Raw genomic sequence first — 16,256 nt, forward strand, 5'->3', positions numbered from 1 at the left:
CTCTTCCGGGGGAGACCCCGCAAATCCCGGAGAAAAAATTTTCCGGGGAAAAAAAACTCCGGAGTAAAGTGGCCGGAGTCGGGGGCGGAGCCTAAATTGCAACCCTGGCACGGTTTTGCCGCACGGTTTTTAGCACATTTCGGAATTTGCGGGGTCTCTTCCGGGGAAAAAAATTCCCGGGAGAAGTGGGCGGAGTCAGGAGGAAAAACCTGAATTGCAAGCTGCGCACGGTTTCGCCGCACTGTTTTTTTAAGCGGTCATTAAAAAAAACCGTGCGAATCTAGCAATTTAGATTCCACTCCCTGACTCCGCCCACTTTTCTCGGAACTTGTTGGGAATCCAGACTCAAAATTTTGAATTAATTTAAAATGGGCCTTCATTATAAAAGGAAATCAAAACATGAATGTAATCTATCGGAAGAACATTTTTAAAAAAATTTCAGGGAATAAAACCAATGTTCAAGGGCATCTACAACTCGAATTTGTGCCGGTAATATCGATGGCTATCCGATTAAATGGTGAAATAAATAGTTCTCAATTCAACAGAGAGTTGAACAATATAATTTTCTTTCAGGATTTAGGTTTCCATTATCGTCTCTGCGGGTGTTAGCGTTTCTGGTGGTTGCAGTTTTCATGATCTCATCAATTTTTATTTATAACTCGACATTTTTCGAACAATCTCCTACATGGAGTCCCCAAGCACTTACTGGGTAAGTCTGTCAAAGAACTGATTCATAAAACCTTGTTGATTTTGAGAAGAATCGAAAATGTAGATGATTATGATGCGGCGTGTAGTGGATATTCAGTCGGGAGAATTCTTCGAGAACAGAAAAGGTAAAGATCTTTTGCTATTTGATATTAAAGTAAACCAGCAGTATTGCAGAATATTAGCATCAGTCCGTTCGGAGTTGGTTGAGTCCCAAGCCAAAATTGAGGAAATACGAGCCGTTCAGGAGGAGTTACAGAGATTGATCCCTCAAAAACGTGAGAAGACTCGTTCATTCAGATCTAACTCTTTCAAAAATAACTACAGAACTGGAATTATCAGCATTAGAAGGTGAAATCGAAGCTGCTCAAAGGCAATTGGAAGAGCTGAGGGAAATTCAAAATGTGAGAGTGTTTTTACCATACTCTCCCCTTCAAATTAGTTCATCTGGGTTAGTTTAAATTGGTCATTTTTCTTCAACGAGCCTCAGTTTTCAGCACAACTCATCTTCCACAATCTTCTTCCCTCAACTTCGACAGTGTTATCGACTACAGCCTTTGTTCTATCACCTCTTTCATGCCTGTTTATGTAGAAAAAATCACAAATGGAGCTGCAGAAACAGAGTGGAGCGCTGTATTCCGAAAAGTTGCTCCACATTTAACTGAAGAATCCGATAGCGCATGTATAAAGATTCGAATAACTAGTGGAGTACTTCCAACCGAATCAGTTAGCAATGAGATCCTATTCAATATTGGAGAATCATTTGAAAATGACCTCAAGTCGATAGTAGTCCAGTCATCACATCTTCGGTAAGTTTTCAGGAACCTCTATGCTTTTCGAATTTCGAAATTTTCAGCTCATTTGATTTTGCTCTACAAGTCAACCGGACTACAGAGAAACGCGAGCCAGTTCCTTTGCTGCCACTAAATCGAGAAAATCTAATTGGTCTAGTAATTGGAAGCAATCACAAGATGCTGAATTTATCATCTTTGGAAGAATCGTTCAAGCCGGCGACCCATAATAGAATCATTCAAAAATGTTATCAAGAAAAAACCGAATGTGGACCAGAAATCACAAGACGGATCTATGCATCATCTACGTTTTGTTTCATTCTTGAATCTGATGACTTCCTCGATAATTTCATGACTTCCCTTGAAGTTGGATGCGTTCCAGTCGTTCTGTCAAACACTCAGCCACTTCCCTTTCAAGGATTGATTGACTGGCGACGTGCCACTTTTAGACTTCCTATTGCTCGTCTTCCAGAAGCTCATTTCATCGTTAGATCATTTGAGAATAGTGATATTCTGGAAATGCGGAGAATGGGAAGAGTTTACTATGACTCTTACTTTGCTGATCAAGATACTATTGCTCGAAGTTTGTTAGCAGCTCTTCGCCACAAGCTGCTTATTCCAACAAAAGAGACCCGATCCAGTCTGAGAAATCAAGCAAAACCCTTGTTCAATTCAACATTCACTCCTCCAAAGGGTACTGTGGTCAATGTTCAACCCAATTTTGATGATGAATATCTCCTTGGACCATTGGAATCTCGTGTGGAATCAAATTCATTCGCTTACAACTTTTCTGAATTTCAACTAGTTGGTTATTTGTCACCATTACATTTGAATATCCAAATAACATTTTCAGTATTCTTACGACACCTGGAACACTATTTTCTCGCCACATCGTTCGAAGGAATTCATTATCAACTCGGCGGAGTTTCCAACAGAATCGGAATTCTACGAAGACACTCGCATTGGCTTCAGACCCATCGAGCCTGGAAGTGGCGTGGAGTTCAGTAAAGCGCTTGGAGGGAACAGACAGAGAGAGCAGTTCACAGTAGTGTTGCTAACATATGAAAGGGATACGGTACTCGTGGGAGCCCTGGAGCGGCTGCATCAACTACCGTACCTGAATAAAGTAGTGGTTGTCTGGAATAATATTCATCGAGAACCACCGGAGAGTTGGCCGTCATTGCATGTTCCTGTCGAATTCATTCGAGTTACGGAGAACAGTTTGAATAACAGATTCGTGCCATGGGACAGAATTGAGACGGAAGCTGTTCTATCGTTGGATGACGATATCGATTTGATGCAACAAGAAATCGTTTTGGCTTTTCGAGTATGGCGCGAGAATCGAGATAGAATTGTCGGCTTTCCAGCTCGCTATCACGCTAGATATGGCGATGCAATGTACTACAACAGCAACCATACTTGTCAGATGAGTATGATTCTCACAGGAGCAGCTTTCATTCATAAAGTATATTATATTGAACTATATACCCAACCGAAAACTTTCTTTCAGAACTACTTGAGTGCGTATACCTATCACATGCCTGCGGTTGTTCGAGAACACGTCGACAGTATCAAGAACTGTGAAGACATCGCAATGAACTTTTTAGTTTCCCATCTGACCAGAAAACCTCCAATTAAAACTACTTCCCGATGGACTTTAAAGTGGGTCGACAATATATTTATCATTTCGAAGCACGGTTCATTTTCAGATGCCCAACATGCACAGAAAGTTTGTTCAAAGAAGATTCTCATTTCGATAAACGCCATGAATGTATACGGATGTTCACTAAAATTTACGGATACAATCCACTAAGATTTTCCCAATTTCGCGCTGACTCTATCCTATTCAAGACTCGGCTGCCTCAGAATCATCAGAAGTGTTTTAAATATGTGTAAATTAATTGCATTTGCTTCTTTCTATGTTACCGGTACTTCTTGTAAAATGGTGCTTTGATGTTTATTTTAACAAGTTGTTTAAAATTTTTAGGCGAACATAAATATGAAATCAGCATTGACATTGATTTGGGTGCCCAGCCAACCATTTCTTTAAATTCATTCGCACAATGATCAAACAGCAATTGTACAATCTTCCAAACAGCCCAGTTGTGTGCGTAGAAAACACCGGTTGGGCATGCTAATTATTTTTAAGTTAAGAAATTAATCGGCATATGAAATGTATAAAATGGTAAATTTTTAGATGGGAAGGGGTTGTGAGATTTGAAAACAAGGATGTTGAAAGGTTAAAATATTTAAAGATCGTCGTCGTCATCCGGAAGATCAGCCTTGGCGGCGTTGTCCAGATCCTTCTCGTATTCAGCAATCATGGCTGGGTCCATTTGAACCTGGAACAAGAAATTTAGTATAGATTCTGAATACGTTGTTATTTACCTCTGGAGGAGCCAAAGCTGGCATGGCAACGAACTCGAGATTTGGATCTCCGAGCAGCTTTCTGGCGAGCCAAAGGAATGGCTTTTCGAAGTTGTAGTTGGACTTGGCGGAAATGTCGTAGTATTGAAGGTTCTTCTTTCGGTGGAAAGTGATAGTCTTGGCCTTGACTTTACGATCCTTGACGTCAACCTAGAAACCGAATAACTAATTTGAACAAGACAGAACTTTATCAAATACCTTGTTTCCGCAGAGAACAATTGGGATGTTTTCGCATACTCTGGCCAAGTCACGATGCCAGTTTGGAACATTCTTATAGGTTACACGAGCAGTGACATCGAACATGATGATGGCGCATTGACCTGTAAAAAAAGTATATTAAAATTGACTCTTGTGAAAATAGTACCTTGGATATAGTATCCGTCACGAAGACCACCAAACTTCTCTTGTCCAGCAGTGTCCCACACGTTGAAACGAATTTGTCCGCGATTGGTGTGGAAGACGAGTGGATGTACTTCGACTCCAAGTGTAGCTGAAAATAGGTTTTAAGAAGAAATAACAAGATTTCTTTTAACTTACCGACATACTTCTTCTCGAATTCTCCAGTCAAGTGACGCTTGACGAAAGTGGTCTTTCCGGTACCTCCATCTCCAACGAGGACAAGCTTGAAAGTTGGGATGCCGTCTCCACCAGACATTGCTGAAATGAGAAAATAATTATCAGAAAAAAAAAGAAAAAGCAGCAAGAATATGAAAATATACGAAAAAGCTTGGCAGTCGTTGTTGCGAAATACTTCAAAAAGCCTGAAAGAGGTCTCGTGACTAAATCTTGAGCTCATATTGAAACTCGAAGAGCACAAAGACATCTAGAATATCAAGCTTAGAACCTTTCAGAAACAACTGAACGGATGAAAAACTGAAAAAATGATGACAAAACACAGATTCTGGAGCCTGGGTGATGGGTGTTTAAAAAAATGGCGAATAACCGACGATTTACGCGCCAAAACGAAAAAATTTCGAAAAACGATTTCGTAGCGCCCCTTGTGTGTTGAAGAGTAGGGGCACACACGCAGCGATGAAAAGACCCCTTGGCACAATGCCAGTGCAGGTGCGCCAGTAGATTTTCAAAATATCGATTGGAGTTTTGGCGAGTTCTCCAGTTGAAAACCCCTTTTTGGACATAAAAATAGAACAATAAAATTTTTTTTTCAGTAACGATCTCAATATGGGCAAGAAAGACAAGCGCTCCAAGCTCGAGGGTGACGAGCTTGCCGTAAGTTTTTGTCTTGAAAATTGAAACAATAATAAAAACGAATTTCTTCCAGGAAGCTCAACAGAAAGGATCTTTCCAACTTCCATCATCGAACGAAACAGCCAAACTCGATGCTTCTCAATGGCCTCTTTTGCTGAAGGTATTCGTTCTACAGCACATCTCAAACCTAAATTTAAATTCTAGAACTACGACAAGCTCAACGTTCGTACCAACCACTACACACCTCACGTTGAAGGAGTTTCTCCACTCAAGCGTGATATCAAAAACTACATCTCATCTGGTTTCTTCAACCTCGACAAACCATCCAACCCATCGTCTCATGAGGTCGTTTCCTGGATCAAGAGAATTCTTCGCTGTGAAAAGACCGGACACAGTGGAACACTCGATCCAAAAGTTTCTGGATGCCTCATCGTTTGCATCGATCGTACAACCCGATTGGCAAAGTCGCAGCAAGGAGCTGGTAAAGAATACATCTGCATCTTCAAGCTCCACGAGGAAGTTGAGGATGAGCGCAAGGTGAAGCAAGCTCTTGAGAAGCTCACTGGAGCTTTGTTCCAACGCCCACCACTGATCTCTGCTGTCAAGAGACAGCTTCGTATTCGTACTGTCTACGAAAACAAATTCATCGAATATGATCCAGCTCAACAAATGGGAATTTTCAAGTGAGTTTCTTTCAATTTCATAGCTATCAAACGGATGTTGTTTTTCAGCTGCATTTGCGAGTCTGGAACCTATGTCCGTACAATCTGCGTTCACCTTGGTCTCATTCTTGGTTGCGGAGGACAAATGCAGGAACTTCGAAGAAACAGATCCGGAATTTGTGATGAAAACGAGAACATGGTCACTATGCATGACGTCCTCGACGCTCAGTATATGCTGGACACCCAAAAGGATGAAAGCTACATGCGACACATCGTCCGTCCACTTGAAGCTCTTCTTACACAGCACAAAAGAGTTGTTGTGAAGGACAGTTGCGTTAACGCAATTTGTTATGGAGCCAAGATCCTCATTCCTGGAATTCTTCGCTACGATGATGACATCGAAGTTGGAAAGGAGATCGTCATTATGACGACCAAGGGAGAAGCAATCTGCATCGCTATCGCTCAGATGAGCACTTCCACTATTGCTTCAGTCGACCATGGAATCGTAGCTAAGTCGAAACGTGTGATCATGGAGCGGGACGTCTATGGAAGAAAGTGGGGACTGGGACCAGTAGCCTCAAAAAAAAAGCAGATGGTCAAGGATGGACTTCTCGACAAATTTGGAAAGCCAAACATCACCACCCCAAAATCGTGGGCCAAGGAGTACGTGCAAACTGATAAGGTGAAGAAGGAACAAGAGGACAAAGAAGATGAAGAGGAGGAAGAGGCTCCAAAAAAGAAGTCGAAGAAAGCAGCGAAGAAAGAAGTGTCGAGCAGCAGCGACAGTGAATAAGAACGCCGTGCCTTGATTTGTTAACTATTCAACTATCCATTTTTACTTGTTTTTCCCTCTTCCCACATTACTCCACCGGGTTGAGCTGTTACAAGTTGTTCAAATTGTCTTATCTTTTTTTCCTTGTTGTGTTTTTGTTTTCCTTTCTAAGCACCTTTTTGTTGTACCAACTTTGTTGAACTTTATATGAATCATAAATGCAATTAAAATGCGAGATCGTAATATATTAATGTTTCAGATGTGTCCCGGGAAGAGATCGTCGTCGTTGGGAATCGTATCGACAACAATCGAGCATCGCGGTGGGCTACTGTTCGAGCTCTCGTCGAACAGAGACATGAAAGGATCCGGTTCGCCTCCACTTTCCATTGGTTCATCTACTGGGTCTGGAGGGAAACTTGTGGACAAGGTGTCACTTGGTTCCATGTGAACATCATCGAGTAGTAATGAGCTAATCGGCTGAAATTCGTTTTTTTGGTGATTCTTAAAGCAAGTATAAATATACCATTTCAGGGCGTCCGAAACCATCTGGCAATCCGGTTACCTCTCTGTTTTGGACTACTGGTTCAGGGTTCTGAAAAAATCAAAAACAATTAAATTTTTTCTGTTTTGTAGCGGAATAATTCCGCCGAAATCATTACAATATCAATTCCTTCTGGCATTTCTGGCCACTCATCGTCTTCGTCATCGATTTCAACGGTTCTCTTTTTCCCTTCCTCAAACCGTTTCTGTCTTTTATCCATCTGCCTTCTCAGAAAACTCCCATACTCGTCGACGAACGGTCGGTACCTGAAAAACAAAAAAAAACAACAATTTTTAAATTTAAGAAAGGATTTATTGTGCTTTCAAAATGGATTTCAGTTTGGGGGGGGGGGTAGGAGAATAATATATTAGGAAAACCCTCTCAATCTGATTGGGGACATGATGATAAAACGGAAGGAATGAAATACGACAAGTATTTAACGAATTGAGATTCCGAGTTCTAAGAGTAGTCGACATTAAGTTTGCTTTCGTAGAATTTGATAACGTGGTGTGGATAGCTGAAATTATTCATTGTTCTAATAGTAAGCTAGCCAAGATAATAGGGGGCCCCGCCGAGCAAGTGTTCTCAAAGTAGAAGAACTAACCGACTGTTGACTTCCTTTGCTGGAATGAGTCGAGCAGTGTCATCAGTGAACTTGCACAAAAAGTGAAGATCTCCGGGGGTTTTTGTAATCCCGACAATGCATTTCAACTGCTTTCCATGCAGCGAGAAATTATCCTTCGTGAACACTTCTTCCTCATTTGGAGTTTCTAGTGATTCTGGAGCTGGCTGTTGCTTTGAAGTCGACTGCTGTTGTTTTGAAGTTGAACGCTCTGGCGATTTCAGCTTTCTACGTGACGGCTTCTCGCGCTGAAAGTATCAGTTTATAACCGAAACTAAGACATCTGCAAACCTTGGCAAACTCCTTTTCGAATTCTTCCAACAAATCGATACATTGAAGATTTTCTCTCGGCTCCCAACTGGAATCAGATGCTGGGAATCCCTGTGAATCAAAAGTTCATGATGATAAAAAAACGTTTCACTAACCTGCCATTGGATCAGAAACTCTTCTCTTCCGGCCTTTCCGGATCTTTTGTCAAGAACTTTTTCGACCATAAAGACATTGTCTTTCTGAAAAAAAAAAATTCTCAAGCTACTTTGGAAAAAAGTCTTACCGGATCGTCCATTTTTGCCTTTTTTGCTTTGCCAGACATTTTTAATCGATTCGTATCTGCGAATTAGAATTTAATTCAGCAACGAGAAAAGGAGGAAGAAGAGAGTGGCGTTTGAATGTTACGGGTTCGAAGCAAGATGCGGCGCAGAAAAGTGGGCGGGGCTTTGGAGTAACTGCGCGCGGGTTTGCGAATTTACATGTCAGTTATTGATCAGCTGTTGATATTGCTGTCTGAAAATAAGGTTAGAAAAGTGTATGCGGAAGTGTATCAGAGAATATCTCGAAACGAAAAACAAAATAACACATGTGAAGTAAAGACAAAACGAGGTAATCAGGTGTCGAAGGGACGTTGGGAATAACCCCATTTCACGGTCTTCTAGCGTGAAAATTTTCGATTAGAAAACTACAGGAAAAAATGTCACTGCGTCTCTTCATCTCTCACGCTATTTTAGCTCAGTACAATTTTTCACAAATTTAATTGGAAAACTGGATGAACAGCTAAGAACGTTTCAAAAACGTTTAAAGATGGATAATTTTAGAAAATTTTTTTATGGGTAGTAGAAATCATATCCTAGATTGTCTGTAAGAAGTTTCAAAACTTGTCTCAAACTATCAAGCAAGAAATGAAGCTTTGAAAAACTTTTTTGGATTTTCCGAGTCTTTAAGCAACTCTTCTTGTTCTATTTATGAGCAAATGAAGTTACTATCATGTTAGAAAACATAGGAAATTTGACATTTGATTGCGTTTTGCAAAAAAGACAACCTTTAACTAGGGACCACAACATTTTTTTCAAACAGCTTTTTTCCAAAATCTTTTTATTTTATAATAATCTCCTTTTCCTAATTAGCATATTTCCAAATTTTCGTTCAAAAATATTCACTCATTCCCGAGTTACAGCTCATTTTGTGCTCCTCATTTTCCTCCATTTTCGCCCCCAGCATTGCGCGCACGCGGAAAAGTGGGCGGGGCGACGACAGCGCAAGGCTGCCGCGCGGAAGAAATGAACGGTTTTCTCAAGAGATGTTCTGTTGAAATTTAGGTTTCAGAGGGCTGGAATAGAATAAAAACTTGTCGGAAAGTGTGGAAAAAAGGGTTTTGAATGTGTTTAGTGTGATAACAAACCTAATTTTACGAATTTTTGCCGGAAAATGATTCGAAATCGGAAAAAATTGAAAAACTGCGAAATTACTGAGAAAAAAGCTGAAAAATGAAGTTCTAGAGAAGAAATCACTATCAATGAATCCTAAAGGTTCTGCTACCATTCATAACACCTCATAGAATTAAAAAAAATTTCAAAAAAATTATTCCAAAATGGGACTCGAACCCGCATGTCTCCGATTAGCACACACCCAGCTTAACCAGTACACCAAACGCGCACCTCAACTGTCAGCGCAATGTTTTCTTGCTGGAATATGTATGTCACAGATATCATCTTATGTGAAATTTTTTGTTGAATCTGAATATATGAATAACGAAGGTGATACAAATCTCTATTCATGCTAAATTTGAGAAAAACCAAAAAATTCATTAAGTATGCCATCTTCCGACCGGAAATAAACACTTTTCTAATCATCCAATTTTGTTCAAAAGTTGTATATGTAATGTTGAAGCGTAGCATTATCTATAAAAAACATAATTTTTATGTGTTGCCGCAGAAAATTTTCACAATATTTACAGCCAGTTTGGCTGAAATGTGCAATTCTGCGCTAACTCCTCACAAGATTTCACTTTAATTTTCCATTAGAGAATGTCTTCAGTTACTCGAAACATCAGAAATGGAAAGTGATACAAACTCCGATTTCTTTTACCATTCATTTTTCTGCCGCCCACTTCGGTTTTTCGGTTTTTTCTTTTCTCTTGTAGATTTTTCAGTAAAAACAATTACATTTTTATTAGGTAATTAGGCTCCGCCCCTTTTTCAGTGGTCGCTACCTTTAACCAACTGGAAATTGCCTTCAAAGTCCAAAATCGCTCAATGTACTACTGTTTGACCCCCTAACACCGGAACAAAGACGAAAATCGAAAACGAAGGAATTCTAGAACAATCCATTACGAAACTTTTGGTCTATTGATCATTTTGATTGGTTAGATACTCGCAGAGTTATGCAGGATTCAAATTTCAGTACAAAGTTCCCAAAACCCCCGATTTTTGACACTTTTTCAAGATTTTCAAGAAAATGAGGACCTAAACCAAAAATCGAAGACGAAGGAATTGTGGCAACTGTCTCTGCGGTATTGATGACATTTTTATTTTTTTGATTCCGTAAAAACCTGATAGACTTACTCTCGGTTGAATGAAAACGGTTTTTATCAATTCGGTGTTCATTGATTCATAACTTTGCTCAAAATGCTCCAATTTCCATAAAATTTAGTGCAGGTGATAACTGAAGTCTTCAGTAACACAGCAAATAATTTTTCCTCTAAAAAAGAGGTCAAGTTCGTACTTTTCTTTGATTTCCATGACTCTAGTGATAAGTTTCTATTAGTCAAACAGGAGAGAAAAGGGAGAATTAAAATTTGGCTAGAGTGCAGACAACGAGAGAACTTTTCCAAAAATTTTCACTCTGGGAGACCATGCATTTTAAAAATTCAATTGTTAGAAATCCCACTTTCCTATCACAAAAGCGCTTTAAAATAATCATAGAAATAATTTTATTGAAAATAAGAAAAAGTAAAAAGGCATCAATCCTCGGTTTCTTCGCCATCGCTTTCGGAATCATTTTCTCCGCCTTCAAGACCTTCGACATCTTCCATCTGAATTTCTTGTTCTTCATCTAAGCCTTCGCCATCGGGAGCGTCTGCTTCGTCATGACCGTCAACTTCGGGACCTTCATCTTGTTGTTCCAGATCATCTCCGTGTTTATGGCTACATCCCTCATGCGCAGATGCTTCTTCTTCCTGTTCTTCTTCTTCTTGTTTTGCTTCTTTCTCGGCTTCCAATTTCTTCTTTCTCTTCAGGAAGTTTATCAAGTCTTTAGCAGCGTTCATAATCTTCTCAGTATTCTGATGGCAAACGGGGCATTTCGATGATTTTTTGAAAGCATTCAATGCACACATGGTACAAAAATAGTGCTTGCACTTGGTGACAATGGGATCAACGAATGGGTTGCCGCAAATGAAACAATCTTCTGGGAAAGCATCGTCTTGATCACGAATTTCATAATCCTCATCATCTTCTACGCCATACTTTCCGGCTTCGTATTCTTCGTCGATTTCCCATCCGTGCTTGTAATCCGAGCGATCGTGAACGAATTTGCAGGAATCTGAAATTTATTGAAAGCAATTTGCAAGAAAAAAAATTAGAAACTGATTAAAACTTACCACCAAATGTACAAAATCCAGTTTCCTTGTAGTCTTTGCAAATATCCGGAGCGAAATCCCAACGCACTGTTGCACGAAGAAACTGGGAAGCTCGAATTGGACCAACTCGATTATACATACTTGACGCGTTTCCTTTTGCTGTATCTTTAGCTTCTTTCGCACCATACATCGCAGTTCCTTTGTAAAGAATCTTTCCATCTTTTTCAACTCCTTCCTTCAGTTGCTGTTGAACACGTTCGAATTGAGCTTGAGAATCTCGGGAATAGTCTGTATCGATCTCAACGGTTGATGTTGCTCCTTGATCCAGAGGTCCAGATGGCCCAGCTTCTCCTGTAGCCGCAAACGAATGTGTTGCCACTGCAATGTTCGCATCATCTGAATCATCGGAATCATCTTCTGAATGTTGAGCGTTGTTCATTTCTTTTTTCTTCGTCTGAAAAAAGATTTGATTTTAATTAACTAGAAAAAAATAATTACCGATTGAATCATTGGGTTAGCTCGACGTCGCTTTGCTATCAAATCCTTGACATTCTCTTCAGGCTCTTCATCGCTAGAGCTCTCTTTCTTTCGCAGAACCTGTGTTGGGGCAGTCCGTTTTTTGGGCTTACGAAACAAATCCATTTTCTGAAAAAAATAAACATTTATTTAGGCTGAATTCAGTACAATTGTAAATCGGACAAACGAGAAATACGATCAAACGATTGAAGATGAGAAGAAGAACTATTGGGATCAAACAATAGAGATCTACAACCAAAGCTTTTAGCACCTTCAAAGTCGTTTTTATAATTATCGCCTATATGCAAGATTTCAGATGCGAGGGGAAGATCAAAGTGATTGAGAATCAATTGGAAAATTCGGCCATCAGGTTTTTCAAACCCTATTTCACCAGAAAGAATTATCATCGAAAAGAGATCAGATAAATTGAACTCGGAGAGTATAGTCTTCAATCGGCTGTCGAAATTCGAGGTGACTACTAAAATAATGCCTTTCAGACGGAGTCGTTGCAGCGCTGACCGAACCTAAAATTTTTCCGATGGAGTTCTTCGTAATACCAAGAAATACTATTTACATCATCTTCAACCAGCTTCCAAGGTTCTGGGGTTGAGTAGTGGTTGTAGAGATCGCCCGCAATGCGTTCGCGTAGTTCTTTTTCAGAAAATGGTGAACACTGAAAGATATGAGTTACAACATTGTTCATATTCATTCAGCTCACGTCCTGAAGTGTTGCTGCAACCAAATTCTCCCACCAGACCCTTGCTCCAGTATCCTTGAATCCAAAACACGGTGAATCAACAGACATCCTTTTATAATTTTTCAGAAAGTTCTTGAAGATGCTCTCGGATTCAATTTCTAATCCCGCATTTTTGGCAAACCGAGAATACACTACGCTAGGATTCTCTTTCAGTGTGATAAGTGTATCTCGAGCGTCTAAAGACAAGACTTTCACCACAGGAGGAATAGTGAGATTACGAGAAGTTGTACGAAGAAGCTTGGTTAGCATTCCTAGAAGGACAAGATTTTAAAATTCTAGGGGAAAATAACAGAGAATCGGAAGAATGGAGAACTTCAATTAATCATATTTTTACTATTTAACAGATGAGCAAAGATGGCTGCTAATTATCGCAGAAAATTCTGAAAACTCAAAAAATCAGATTCAAATTTTTTTTTTCTCTTTTTCTTCGCTTTTCACGTTTCGAATTCGAAAAGAACCTCTCCCCACTCTCCACTCGCGCAACGCTCTCTCGCTCTTCGCGACTGGTGCACACCCGTACACTCGGACACAACACGCTCCTCAGATGTGCGACATGCGCGCGAAGTTGAAAATGGCCGAGTCTCGTGCTCAGGTCACGCGCGGCCTAGTTTTGCCATGTGATTTAGGACGGCAATTCAAATGATCACATTCCCTCGTGCTTTGCAGCGCTCTTTTTCGTCTAAACCCGTCGAACTCGTGCTTTTTTCTTCTGAAAACTGCTCGCTGTGCATCCATTTCCATAGGCAGTTGCAACACTACCTTAAAAAACATCCAAATTTCGCGATTATTGAGAAAAATCTCGCCGCAGAGACGCCGGAAGTGATCGAAGTGAGATTTTTTGCCGATTTTTTTTGCACATCGTTTCAAAACCTATTTTTTCTTACATAAAAGAAGGATATTTTAAAATTTCAGAGATTCAAATACGACATTCCAGTCTTAGTGGACGCCAACAACAAAGTTATATTGAAACATCGATTTAGTGGAGCTCTTCTCGAAGAAAATCTCTCAAAGTGCAACTAATGAGTAGATCTAGAAACAAACCAGAGTGCACGCAAGTGATGGCTGTTCATGGAGGTTTAGAAGTTACTTTATCGATTTTTCTAATGTTTCTCATTTAATAGGTGCATGTGCCAAGTTCGACCCAAGCATTGGCGAAGATTGCAGTTATGCATGTGGCACCGGCACAGTTGAAAGTGCTTTAACAGTAAGTTGAAATGATATTCTAGCATTTTTTGTAAAAATTTGATTGTAGGATCTTGAAAGAATTGAAAAATTCAACTGTGGATTCGGTTCACATTTGACTATCGATCAAGAAGTTGAATGTGAAGCCTCTTTTATGTCATCCAAAAATATGAGGTTTTAAAACCAAACATTTATTCTAAAAAAGCAGTTTTTGTTCAGTTTTGGTGCTGTCGGTGCCATTTCGAATGTATTTCATCCGTCAAAAGTTGCTCGACATTTGGCTAGTAATAATTGGTGGAAACAACGCGACCTACTCCATCCGCTCATTCTTGTTGGTCGTGGAGCAGAAAAATATGCAGTAAGAAACGGTAAAATTCGTTTTTAACTCAACAATTTCGGTTCAAAATTGATGATGTTTTTAAAATTTCAGATTTCCCAACGTGCAATCCAGAAGAACTTATCTCTAATCAAGCAAAAGATAGTTATGAAAAATATCTACACCGAATGCTACATCCATATGACACACATGACACTGTAGGAGCAATTTCAATTAATGTAAATGTGAGTCGAAAACATAAACATGTTGTCGTATTGGAACATTTTCTTCCAGAATATGGAAGCCGAATCAGCTACCTCAAGCGGTGGAATCGTACTGAAACACTCGGGACGACTCGGTCATAGTTGTGTTTACGGCAGTGGCACGTGGTCAGAAAGGAGGCAGTATGAGGAGCCTGGTGATCTGTATAGTGAACGTACAATTTCAATAGTTTCGACGGGACATGGCGAGCATTTAGTAAAAGCTGATTTTTGTAGAGGAATCGCTACCAGAGTACTGTGAGTCAATTTTCTTCAAAGAATTCAGCTATTGTCAGAAAAAGGAGAAAAGTGTTGGTTCTAAAAATTTCAAAATCAAATTTTACAAATCAGTAGGATGTGCTGGAAGACATAGAGAATTTGGGAAATTTGAGAAGTGTTGCAAATTGCGAGTTCCATACTGCCTATGCAATAAAATCTGAGCAAGGGGCGGGGCTAACTCAACACGCCCCGGGCATGTCCATACTTGTAAAACTCCGGGCCGGCCCACCAAAGCCCGGGCCCGGTAGCAAAAATTTTGTCATTTTGAGCCAAATTTTGAGCTCTCAATACAATTTTCTCCATCATTTTTTGTTTTTTTGGATTGTTTGTCTGTTTGTTCGAAAAATATTTGAAAAACTCGAAAACAATTTTTTGATCGAAAAAAATCACATAACAGTCCCCCCTTATGTGTTTTTTGAAATTTTCAAAACTTGTGGAATGACAGGCCCGCCGGGCCGGGTCTCCGAAATTCGGGAAAAAGCCCCGCCCGGCCCGGCCCGTTACAAGTATGGGCGTGTCACTTTGCAACCTGCGGCGCCCCCACGTTTTATTGTACAGACAATAGGTTTTTAATAAAAAAATGTTGAGCTCGTATTTTGATACCATTGTGTTTCTCAATATCGGTTTAATCTAAAAATATCATTTTGCGAGCTTGATTACGAAAAAAACTAATTCTCCTGACCTCAAAAAATCTACTCAAATTTCCCAAAAATCGCTCACGTATGATTATGCTAGTACAACATTCAAGCTTTGGAAAAGAAACGCTGATGTAGCCGAAGGTCCCACAACGACAATTAGCGTAACCTACATGCATATGTTTCCTCCTTCTATTTGCCTCTTACCTCTAATTAGGCTCCTCCCCACAAAAAACGTCTAACGATCAAGTGATAGAAGGGGCGAAGAGGCTAGACGACGAGACATGCTAAGCCGCGCGTGCGTGCGTGCACACCAACCATTAGAGAACCATTGATTTTTCAGCGACGATGAAGAAGGCATCTTATATAGCGACATCATCCGAGAGTTTCTACGAGACAAAATGGAATCGTATGTACTACTTATCTTATTGTTTTTTACAGTCAATCAATTTTCCAGTAGAGCTCGGTTTGGTGGTATTGCAATGATCGCTGACAAGTTCAATGAGCGAATGTCATTAGAGTTTCTTGTTTTCCACAATACTCGATATCTACCGGCTGCAGTACGCGGCAGAGATAATAAAATTCAGGTGTATGAATCAAAATTCGATCCCGACAGTTGTACTGATGATAAATTTGTAATCGAATCTTTCCGACTTTAATAATGATATCAATAAAGAATTCTGTAAATACATTTCTGTTCAATTCTCCTCTAATTTTTCCCCTATTGTC

The 16,256-nt window shown here is 39.9% G+C and overlaps 7 protein-coding genes across 7 annotated transcripts; 3 read left to right on the forward strand and 4 right to left on the reverse strand.

Annotated features, from left to right (window-relative positions):
* Window positions 1–399: 399 nt before the first annotated feature.
* Window positions 400–3,392, forward strand: Cbr-rib-2 (the record flags this gene model as incomplete). Its single annotated transcript, XM_045243745.1, is given in 9 exon segments — window positions 400–517; window positions 574–709; window positions 756–833; window positions 883–983; window positions 1,033–1,156; window positions 1,203–1,514; window positions 1,562–2,300; window positions 2,350–3,188; window positions 3,206–3,392. 9 exon segments carry the CDS (start codon window positions 400–402, stop codon window positions 3,390–3,392), a joined length of 2,634 nt encoding a protein of 877 aa, XP_045096444.1.
* A 353-nt stretch (window positions 3,393–3,745) lies between these two features.
* Cbr-ran-1 lies at window positions 3,746–4,578 on the reverse strand (the record flags this gene model as incomplete). Its single annotated transcript, XM_002642276.1, has 5 exons — window positions 3,746–3,838; window positions 3,885–4,073; window positions 4,122–4,243; window positions 4,288–4,413; window positions 4,461–4,578. The coding sequence occupies 5 exons, from the start codon at window positions 4,576–4,578 to the stop codon at window positions 3,746–3,748; spliced, it is 648 nt and encodes a 215-aa protein (XP_002642322.1).
* A 527-nt stretch (window positions 4,579–5,105) lies between these two features.
* CBG18316 lies at window positions 5,106–6,587 on the forward strand (the record flags this gene model as incomplete). Its single annotated transcript, XM_002642275.1, has 4 exons — window positions 5,106–5,153; window positions 5,206–5,292; window positions 5,337–5,815; window positions 5,864–6,587. 4 exons carry the CDS (start codon window positions 5,106–5,108, stop codon window positions 6,585–6,587), a joined length of 1,338 nt encoding a protein of 445 aa, XP_002642321.1.
* Window positions 6,588–6,821: 234 nt separating this feature from the next.
* Window positions 6,822–8,321, reverse strand: Cbr-hpl-2 (the record flags this gene model as incomplete). The annotated part of the gene is made up of 7 exons (XM_002642274.1): window positions 6,822–7,043; window positions 7,090–7,158; window positions 7,226–7,373; window positions 7,712–7,977; window positions 8,021–8,110; window positions 8,155–8,238; window positions 8,283–8,321. The coding sequence occupies 7 exons, from the start codon at window positions 8,319–8,321 to the stop codon at window positions 6,822–6,824; spliced, it is 918 nt and encodes a 305-aa protein (XP_002642320.1).
* Window positions 8,322–10,964: 2,643 nt separating this feature from the next.
* Window positions 10,965–12,224, reverse strand: Cbr-tag-331 (the record flags this gene model as incomplete). Its single annotated transcript, XM_002642273.1, has 3 exons — window positions 10,965–11,545; window positions 11,604–12,036; window positions 12,081–12,224. The coding sequence occupies 3 exons, from the start codon at window positions 12,222–12,224 to the stop codon at window positions 10,965–10,967; spliced, it is 1,158 nt and encodes a 385-aa protein (XP_002642319.1).
* A 367-nt stretch (window positions 12,225–12,591) lies between these two features.
* On the reverse strand, window positions 12,592–12,801 carry CBG26000 (the record flags this gene model as incomplete). Its single annotated transcript, XM_045243747.1, has 1 exon — window positions 12,592–12,801. The coding sequence occupies one exon, from the start codon at window positions 12,799–12,801 to the stop codon at window positions 12,592–12,594; it is 210 nt and encodes a 69-aa protein (XP_045100089.1).
* A 1,112-nt stretch (window positions 12,802–13,913) lies between these two features.
* Window positions 13,914–16,186, forward strand: CBG18312 (the record flags this gene model as incomplete). The annotated part of the gene is made up of 8 exons (XM_002642272.2): window positions 13,914–13,929; window positions 13,977–14,059; window positions 14,108–14,211; window positions 14,257–14,405; window positions 14,468–14,598; window positions 14,648–14,871; window positions 15,871–15,936; window positions 15,985–16,186. The coding sequence occupies 8 exons, from the start codon at window positions 13,914–13,916 to the stop codon at window positions 16,184–16,186; spliced, it is 975 nt and encodes a 324-aa protein (XP_002642318.2).
* Window positions 16,187–16,256: the final 70 nt, after the last annotated feature.

The sequence above is a fragment of the Caenorhabditis briggsae genome (assembly GCF_000004555.2).
Source record: "Caenorhabditis briggsae complete genome, chrIII, whole genome shotgun sequence".
NCBI lineage: Eukaryota > Metazoa > Nematoda > Chromadorea > Rhabditida > Rhabditidae > Caenorhabditis > Caenorhabditis briggsae.